Source organism: Cynocephalus volans, chromosome 3 (genome assembly GCF_027409185.1).
Source record: "Cynocephalus volans isolate mCynVol1 chromosome 3, mCynVol1.pri, whole genome shotgun sequence".
Taxonomy (NCBI): domain Eukaryota; kingdom Metazoa; phylum Chordata; class Mammalia; order Dermoptera; family Cynocephalidae; genus Cynocephalus; species Cynocephalus volans.
Window position 1 is genome coordinate 79,661,417 of NC_084462.1, and position 10,439 is coordinate 79,671,855.

At 40.3% G+C, this 10,439-nt stretch overlaps 1 protein-coding gene across 1 annotated transcript; it reads right to left on the minus strand.

Moving 5' to 3' along the window:
- Positions 1-9,125: 9,125 nt before the first annotated feature.
- GCNT3 (glucosaminyl (N-acetyl) transferase 3, mucin type) lies at positions 9,126-10,439 on the minus strand. Its single transcript, XM_063091953.1, has one exon. The coding sequence runs from the start codon at positions 10,437-10,439 to the stop codon at positions 9,126-9,128; it is 1,314 nt and encodes a 437-aa protein (XP_062948023.1).

Genomic DNA, 10,439 nt, shown 5'->3' on the forward strand with positions numbered 1-10,439 from the left:
CAGAAAAGAAATTGAGGAAATAATGGTCAAATTTTTAAAAATTTGATGAAAACTATAACAGAGGAGAAACTTAACTCCAAGAAGGATAATCACAGTACATCATAATCTAATTGTTGAAAAACAATGATAAAGAGAAAATATTAAAGGAATCAGAGGTAAAGACACTTTACACCCACAGAAACAAAGATCACACATCCCACAGACTTCTTGTCAAAAACTATGCAGCTGGAAGACCATGAAACAAAATCTTAGAAGCGCTGAGAGCCACCTCACACTCATTAGGATGGCTACTATCCCCGCAGAAAAGAAAAGAAACGCTGGTGGAGATGTAACAACAAGTGTTGCTGGAGATGTAGAGAAATTGGAACTCTTGTACACTGCTAGTGGGAATGTAAAATGGTGTCACCACCACAGAAAAAGTATGGTGGTTCCTCAAAAAGTTAAAAATAAAATTACCATATACTCCAGCAATTCCACTTCTGTACATACACCCAAAAGAATTGAAAGCATGGACTCAGTTATTTGTACACCCATGTTCATAGCAGCATTATTCACAATATTGAAAAGGTGGAAACAAGTGTCCATCAGTGGAAAGTAGATAAACAAAATGTGGTATATGCACATACGTACACCGGAATATTGTTCTATCTTGAAAAGAAATTCTGACACATGCTACAACATGGATGAACCTTAAGGACATTATGCTATGTGAAATCAGCCAGTCACAAAAAAGACAAATACTATATAATTTCATCTATATGAGGTACCTAGAGTAGTCCAATTAGTAGAGACAGAAAGTAGAATGGTGGTTGCTGGAGGGGGGAGGGGGGACAGTTGTTACTTAACAGTTATGGAGTTTCAGTTTTGCAAGATGAAAAGAGTTCTGGAGATCAGTTGCACAACAGTGTGAATGTACTTAACACTACTGAACTGTAAACTTAAAAATGGTTAAAATGGCAAATTTTATATTATGTATATGAGGGTACTTTAAAAAGTTCATGGAATATAGAATCAAAAGATAATTTTCCATGAATTTTTTGAAGACCCTTGTATAATTCTACAATTAAAAAAAAAAAATTCTTTTTAAAGGTGCTGAGAATCTGTCATCTCCCTGCCTGTCTCATATCTGTATTCTACTGAAGCCCCACCACTTCCAAGAAGCTTTTTTCACCCTTTCCATTTTCCGTGTTTCTCAACCTTCCCTGTACCATCCCATTTAGTATTGAATTATTATCATGTCTTGGCACTTAATCTGTAGGACCCTTGGGGAAAAGAACTGTGTCTGCAGCTTGTTCGGGGGGCCCTCTACTGCCCAGCTTAGAGGAAGCGTATCAGTCAGTGTCCAGTCAGGGAAAGAGAAACCACACTAGGTATTTCAAACAAGGAATTTTATAAAGGAAGTTTGTCATGAAGGTGTTCAAAGGGCTGGAGGAGTGAAGTTGGAAAGGTAAGTTTAAGTAATAGTAACTATAGGAAGCAGCTAACATCCCTAATGGTGGAGGAAGCACAACTGGAAATGGTGTGACCCAGAACTCACACTCACTATACCACTGAGGCTGCCACTGTGCTGTTGCTGTCATTGCTAGTGCCAACACTCTGGCTGCCACTGCACCTGCTGTTGCTTCTGCTGCTGTCACCACTATTGCTTGTGACACTATTAGAAGGCATAAGAAAAATGCCCTCTCCCTTCCTCTTACCTTTCAATATCTCAATAGTACTTCGCACACGTAGAACTAAACAGAAATCCACTTGTGGGAGTCTGGGAAACGTAGCTTGTAAATCTGCCACAGCAGTGAAGAGGAAAATACCAAAGACAACAGACACCATCCAGCACCATCCTTTGACTACTCTGAACATAAACCCATGCTTTTGCCCATTTTGAAATTTACATACAACTATCTCTTGTACAAAAAATATGTTTAATCTCTCCCCAAAAAGACACATAGTCCCATCAATCACTGTAAACATCTCTGGATGATGTTAATTCCTCTTCTAGACGATATTTTGTAATAATAAGACTAAATTGTAAAGTGAATCAGCATGAAACCTTTTATATATAACAATGGAAGGAACGAGAGGAATGAAATGATTCCCATGTAAAAACTTATATAAGAAAGGAAGAAATAAACATAGCTGGCACAGTCCTCATTTTTATAAATCAAATGGCCAACACTGATCTTTCTAACTTCTTTCAGAGCCCATATCACTTTCCTGTTGCCCTCAGACAGCATCTTAGTTGACTGGGGTTCTTCGCCTGGTAGGGGACCCTAAACTTTATTCCTCAAGTATCTGCGTCCTTTTTTAGTGATTCTGCCTTTAGTGATTGCTGTAGCCTTCCATTAACTTTACTACTGAACACAGAGGCACTAAGAAGTGCTCCAGAGAATCCCCTCCATTGTTTAGCAGTAACCATATTTCCCTTGATAATTGGGATCAAGCATCCCAGTCAATACCATAAACTTCTCCTTTTCCCATTGGTCCAGTGGCACAAGAACCATAAATGCTTAAGTGGGAGTCTCAGTGTCCAGCTCAGTGGGACCATTGTCAGTTTCCTAGCGGAAGCCTTCCCTCGAGACCTAAAATCTATAAACCATCAGAGCCCGATGTTGCAGGTACAGGAAACAAAAATTCTGTGATTGGGATATTAGATATAAACTGAAAAGAGTCACTCTCACTTGGTCCCTTGACTCCTGTTGTTTTCAATAACCAAGTTTGTGACAATTTGGTACAGCAGCCATAGGAAAAAAATATACACTGACCAAAGATGGAGCATTTTAAGCCATCATAAAATAATAATTGCAGTGAATACAATGACATTATCTTGACAGAAATTCCAATCTAAATCTGATCAAGCTTCTGGGTCTAAGTATCGGTCCATAAGGAATATTGGGGACAGAGGAATATGTTAGGTGATACTGCTGAGATGCCAGCAGCAGAATCCAAAATATGGGGAACTGTAACGGTAAAAGACCTAACTTGTTCAATAAAATTTCCAAAAACAAAACAGAAAAAGAGGAGGGAGGAATCTATAAAAAGATTTTTAAGAGATTTATCAACCCAGTGACTCCTGATTCGAATAACCCAACTGTAAAACATAATTATATAATTAGGGAAATGAAAAACTGATTTGGTATTTGATAAAACTAAAAAATCATTACTATTTTAAGCATGATATATTTCTGTTTTTATATTTATGGGCTGGTCAGTTAGCTCAGTTGGTTAGAGCGCAGTATTATAACACCAAGGTCAAGGGTTTGGATCCCTGTACAGGCCAGCTGCCCCAAAAAACAAACAAAATGGTATTTATTACCTATCTTAATTGAGAGATACATACTAAAGAATAAATGAATCAAACAGCATGATATTTGGGATTTAGTTCAAAATAGCCCTGGTTTGTAAGAATATAGATAAAACAAGATTGGTCAGGAGTTGATCATTGTTAAAGGAAGGTGATGGGTTCATGGGGGTTTCATGATGCCATTCTCTCTACTATTGTATAGGCTCGAAGGTTTCCATATTAAAGGTATTCTAAAACTTCTACACATCCTCCTGGCTTACAGATGGAGTCCAAACTCCTCGAAAGAAGCAGAACACCAGGTTTTCTGCAGTCTGACCATTTTCCAGGCTCATCTTCACCTGTTCTCATTTCCAGCTGTCTCCCCTCTAGTGACAGGGAGCTACACATTCAGTTCTCTGAACACACCCTGTATTTTCATGCATTTGGTAATGTCATTTTCCTGCCTGGAAAACCCTTTATCACTTCAGTTATTTGGTGAACTCCTTCATGGCCTAGTCCAAATGTCACTGTTTCTGTAAATCTTTTAACAGACTCCTTGAAATAGAACTAATCTCTCACTTCAGAGCAATCACAACACATCATGGACATGACATTCCACTCTATGCCTTATATCATCACAGCATAATCCCCTCCCCTCCCTCCATGCCCAGGTTAAATTCCACAGTCCATCATTATGACCATTCCCTTTACCCTCTCTCATACTTGCTTGTATAAACTATAACCCTGGGGAAATCCTCCTCTGCTTGCACCATGAAGCTGAATGTGGATGAGTGGCTGATGTCTTTAAACTCACTTTCCCTAATGTCGATGAGTCCTTGATGCTGCCTGGCATCATATTTTATTTCCTTGGTCTGGTGTCTTTTCTGGTTTTCAGCCTGAATCAACTATTTATACCTTCTCCTTTTTTTTCTTTTTTTTTTGTCTTTTTCATGACCGGCACTCAGCCAGTGAGTGCACCGGCCATTCCTATATAGGATCCGAACCCGTGGCGGGAGCGTTGCCGCGCTCCCAGCGCCGCACTCTCCCCAGTGCGCCACGGGCTCGGCCCTACCTTCTCCTTTTTCTAAACCTCCAATATCTCCTCCCCAATCATCTGTCTCAAAATCATCTTACTCTTTATTTCACTGAAAAAAATTAAAGGTAATCAAAAGAGAACTTCTATGATATCCAAATGGCTGATAAGCATATGAAAAGCTACTCAACATCATTAGTCATCAGGGAAATGCAAATTAAAATCACAGTCTGATAACACCACCACCCACCAGAATGGTTAAAATGACAAAGCCAGATAGTCATATTAGCAAGGAAATGGAGCAAATGGAACTCTCACATATTGCTAGTGGGAGTGTAAATTGGTAGATCACTGTCAAGCTATATGGCAGTACTCACTAAAGGTGAACATATGTATAACTTATGGCCCAGCAATTTCACTCCTAGATACATACCCAACTGAAATGTATACATATGTTCACTAAAAAACATGTTCAGGAAAGTTCACAGGAGCACAATTAATAATAGACAAAAGTTGGAAATGACCCAAATGTTCATCAGCAATACAGTGTATAGATTATCCATATTCATATAATGGAATATTACACAGCAGTGAGAGTCATTGAACAACCGCTACACACAATAACAGATGATTCTCATAAATATAACGTTTTAAGTCTAAGGAGCCATAAACAAGACAGAACACAGTACTTATATAAAGTTTAAAAACAGATAAAATAATCCATGGTGTGAGAAGTTAGGACAGTGGTTATCTTTGTAGCAGCTTGGGTAGTTATTGGAAAAGGATGCAAGGGGCCCCCTGGGTTGCTGGTAATGTTCTGTTTCTTGATCCGGGTTCTAGTTACACAGTGTGTTAACTTTGTAAAAATTCTTGAGATACGTATTTGGGATTTCTGTATTTTTCCATATGTATATTATACCTATATATATAATGATATATATTATCAAAAAGAAAAAGAGATAGCACTCCACAAATTCCATCACCACATCTGCCTATGAGCCCCTCCGCCCTGCCTTCACTCCTGTTACTGTGGGTGAACTATACGCGTTTCCATTAAAGACAAGCCTTTCTTCTTGTGCACTAAATAATTGTCCCTCTCTTCTTTACAAGGATGTTACTCTGGCAAGCCTCCCATCTCATTCCTACATCTTTTCCTCTCGAGTAGATCTTTCCCATCAACATACAAACATGATAGCATTTTTATAATTTTTAAGACAACCTTCTTTTAATCATCAGTTACTATACTATTTTTTATCCTCTCTTAGCTTAAAGTAAAACTCCTGAAAAGATGTATCTATACTCACTGAATTCAGTTTTATTCTAACATTCTCTTTGAACCACCTCCAGTCAGAATCTCACCTCCACATTCCACAAGAACTGATCTTGTCAAGGTCACATTGTCCACATTATTAAATCCAATAGTCACTCCATCCTCATCTTAACTCTCGTTCCTGAAACACTTTCTCTTCCTGGCTTCCAGAACACCATATTCACCCAGTTGTCCTTCTACCTACCACACTAGCTGCTCCTTTCCAACTTTCGTGGGTTCCTCATTATCTCCCTGAACTTTTCATTTTGGAGAAGCCCCCTGAACTCATTTAGGGACTTCTTTTCTAGCTTCACTCCTATAAGGCTGTCATCAGTTCTATAACTTTACACAATCTATAAGCTGATTTTGGTATTTTTGTACTCAAGAGAGTCCAGACCTCTCTCCTGAATTCAGACTTCTGTACACATCTATCTTCAACGTCTCTACTCAGATGTCTAATAGGCATCTCCAATTTAATATGTTCAAAATCAAACTCCTGATCTTCCCATAAAAAACCCTCTCTTTCACAGGTTGCCCATCTTGGTTAATGGCAACTCTGTCCTACTAATAAGACAAAACCCTTGGAGTCTTCTTGACTCTTCCATTTCTCTCATAAACAAACTTAATCTGTCAACAAACTCTCAAACTAAGCCTTCAAAAATATTTCTAAAATGTGACCACTTTCACCACTTCTATTGCTACTACGCTGGTCCAAGCCACTGTTGCTCATTGCCTGGATTATTGCCATAGCCTCCTAACTGGCCTCCCTGCTTCCACCCTGCTATGGTCTCAATGTTCGTCCTCTCCAAAGCTCATGTGGAAGCTTGATACCCAATGTGGCAGTGTTGAGAGGTGACTGGATCATGAGGGCTATGTTGTCATGGATAGATTAATCTATTCATGGATTAATGGACTAATTGGTTAATGAACAAATGTGTTATCATGGCAGGGGCATTGGTGGCTTTATAAGGAAAGTAAGTGAGCACACTAACATGCACTCTTGCCCTGTTGCCATGTGGCACCCTGCACCACCTTGGGACTCCGCACAGAGTTCCCACCAAAAAGAAGACCCTCACCAGATGTGCTTCCTGGATCTTGGACTTCCCAGCCTCCAAAACTGTAAGAAATAAACTTCATTTATTTATAAATTACCCAGTTTCAGGTATTCTGTTATAAGTGACAGAAAAAGGACGAATACACACCCTCACCTCCCAACCAGTCTGTTCTCAATGCAGCAGCTAGAGTCATCCTATTAAAATGTTAATCAGATCATGTCAGTCCTCTGCTCAAAACCCTCCATTGGCTTCCTGTTTCACTCAGGAAAAGACAAAGTGCATATAATGGCTTGCAGAAGCCTTCACAATATACCCTCCTCCTCTTATGCCCCTCTTAACTTTTCTTCTGCTCCCTTACTCTTTTTCATTTATACAAGTTGCCTTGCTGTTCCTGAAACATGGCAGGTGTGTTCCTGCTTTAGGACCTTGCAAGTTTTTCCTCTTTCCTCATTTATGCTCAGGAATCATTCCCTCATCTCCTTCAGATTTTTACTCAAATATCACCTTTTCATTGAGGGATTCCCTGACCACCCAATTTAGAATTTTAAGCATCCTCTCTCCCCACCCTGTCCTCCCAAGGTCTCTATTACTTTCTTAGATTTCTCTCTAGCACTTGTCTCCTAATAATAGTTATAGTCTGTTTCCCACTAGTGTGTGAACAACATGAGTGTGAGAATTTTTGCCAGTTTCATTGACTGCTGTATCCCAGTGTCAAGAACAATGCCTGGTAAATAGTAAGAGCTCAATTAGTATTTGTGGAATGAAGAAGTTATTTCATTACCTGTCAGTACACTCAAGCTTCATAAAGGTGGGAATACTTATCTTTTTAATAAATGACTGACTAAATGGAAGAAATAAGAACAGATCTTTGAGTAAATTAAAAGTATTTAAGGCAGGCAGGCAAGGTATTTAAATAGTCTCTCCATTTTTAATCAAAATACTTGATTGACCTCCCCAACTAAATTATGTCATATGTTCCCAAACAAGGTTACCAACTGCCTTTTCTTCCTTTCTCAAAAAATTTTCACTCAAGCAAGAGAAGAACAAAGATTACAATGAGAATAGTGTGCAACAAAAAATATAGTTATTAAAACAGTGTTCACCAATAGTTCACCAATCAAAAATAAGGAATTCAAAACTTGAGAAGTAACACAAACATGGTTGCTCAATACATTAGTAAGATTTTTCCTGTCCAGAGAAAAGTTAAAGAAACATATCTGACTCTGAGGGAAGGAAAAATCTATAGTTGTATTGGTTTAATTGTATGATTTCTAAAATACACTAGACAAATAATGGACAAATTTGACTCTTCTGATATGAAAACCTTATGTTTTTCTTTTTTTTTTTTTTTTTTTTTTTTTGTCATTATTTCGTGACCGGCACTCAGCCAGTGAGTGCACCGGTCATTCCTATATAGGATCCGAACCCGCGGCGGGAGCGTCGCCACGCTCCCAGCGCAGCACTCTACCGAGTGCGCCACGGGCTCGGCCCGAAAACCTTATGTTATTAAACATCCTGGTTTAGCTAGACTGTCCTAGTTTATTTGTTTCCCAATATAATTATTAATAGTTCAGTCCTTCCCCCTACTAATGTGCTCCAGTTTGGACAATAAATTATATGTGATCTTACCTCAGTGGCTATTATCTCTCTTATGGAACATTAAGCTTTGGCTGTGAAGCTGGCAAAATTAGTGCTGTAATTTTCCCATAAGTATATGAGTGTTCAAACTTGGTTAAGTCACCTTGCCTTTTCTCCTACAGAAAAGTCAGGAATCTAGTGATGTAAATAAAATGAGGAAGGCTTTCAATAACAAAAGAATCAGCTCTGTTCCTTTACATTCTTTTGAATGTGCTATTCATTCTGCTTGCCAAGTTCATTCCAGAATAATGGGGACTCTCTTGCCAGCCACTAGGGATTTTAAATGTCACTGACAGTCATGAGAAAAAGTCTCACATATTTTACCTGTTTATATTTATATTATTTCTGATTTATTAGACAGAAGTAGAGGTAGTACTTTGAATCAGGAGCTATTTATTTTTAAGTTAACAGTTCAAAAGGGAAGGCTTCTTTCTATCAAAACTCCCCTCCCCACTACTAAGCCTAGAATCATTAGGAACAGCACCTCCATCCAGTGGAAAACTGACACCAGGCATTCAACTGAAATCCAAGGTCCCCTGCCCCATGTCCCTCCCTTACTCTCCCAAATAAGTGGTTCTCACTCTCACTCTGTGGCAGTCGGTGGAGGAACTGTTGAGGATAAGGGTGAGAGCACAGTCAGCATTCACCCGGGGCAGCAGATGTAGTTACCCACACTCCAATAGCAGCCCCCTTATCCTAGGGGATGCCACAGATTCCAAAGCCCTAGTCTCCCACCCCACATAGTCCCAGAAAGTTCTGGGCATGTCTGCACATGTCCCTTCCCCACAGGTAGTAATTCTCTCGCAGTGTGTCTCAGAGTTCAGTCCCATAGATGGCCTTATAACGCAAGTACTCTTCTAAGCACTGAAGAACATTATCATCCACCTTTGGGTCAAACTTGTTGGCCAACAGGTGATGGTTTTGAAGTATCCAGTGCAGGTCCCCAGCTCCATAAATACAGACAGACCGCTGGTGGGCTCCAGAGCAAGGTGCATAAGGTGCCCCCTCACTGACATCTCCCTCATGTCCCTCCCACTTGACCAGCCTGGCAATGGCAGTCATGTCTGAGATGTCATACTTGCGGTGGTAGGGAAGAGAGCCAGGCATCCATGGTGCACGCTGAAGGGTGGCCCAGAGGTGTTCATCAGGGCTGTAGGTGTCTTTTACCCATTCAATCAGTTGTTGGGATTTGGGGTGCTTTAAGACATGTTGAATGAAGTCTCGAGAAGCCACAATATAGGCATTCCCTATAAACATAGTTACATTATTAGGGGGAGGATCCTTCTTCTTGCTGGTTATGTATAATTGGTCTGTCATCTCATAGTGATATTTCCAGCGGATTTTTTTGTACTCAGTAGGTATCTCTGACTCCATACTGTTCTTCCCATTCAACATCTTGAGGGCCTGGACAATCTCAGCATTGGTCTTTATAGGAAAGTCTGTCCCACATGTATTCAGGAAGTATTTCCATGGCACTGAGCTCTGGAGCAAGTCTTCCATGCAGTTCAGGTCAGCCTGCACCCTGGACCAGGAAGCATAAAACACCCGAACCAGCTTACTGGCTATGAAGACATTTGGGAAGCAAGATGTAATCGCCCTGACTGCCTCTTTGAAAGTTTCTGGGGACTTCTCATCCATGTGGATGCAGTATATGTTCTGAGGAGCATACACAGCTCGCAGCAGCCTTTCAAAGCTTTCAATTTTCTCATGAACCACCATAGAGTATGCAATAGGGAAGTCTAGCTCCTCTTTGCTCAGTGGAAACTGTATGTACTTCCTCTTGGCCTTAAAGTGCTCACAGTTTCTAGTCATATAGAGGTAGTCAGCATCTGTGAAAGGTGCCCGCTTCTTTTTGACCTCCAGTTTATTCAGCATAGCCTGGCTCACTGCTTCCTGGTACCCCCGGGTGATCCCTGGACAGTCGATGGACCTCCCTGCTGGCAGCTTCAGGGACTTGTACAAGATACCCCTACAGCGCAGGCTACGAAATTCCCTGGACTCCAGATCCAGATGATCAGAGTCACATTTCAATCTGAGAGAAAGTCGCAGAGCAACAATGGCCAGCAGAATATAGCAGCCTAGAGCCCACAGGTAATGCTTCTGGCAGAGTCTCTTCCACTTAATCAT

Bases quoted from the DNA above. Each gene is read 5' to 3' on its own strand.
- GCNT3 (XM_063091953.1), bottom strand. From the start codon at position 10,439: ATGATTAAGTGGAAGAGACTCTGCCAGAAGCATTACCTGTGGGCTCTA.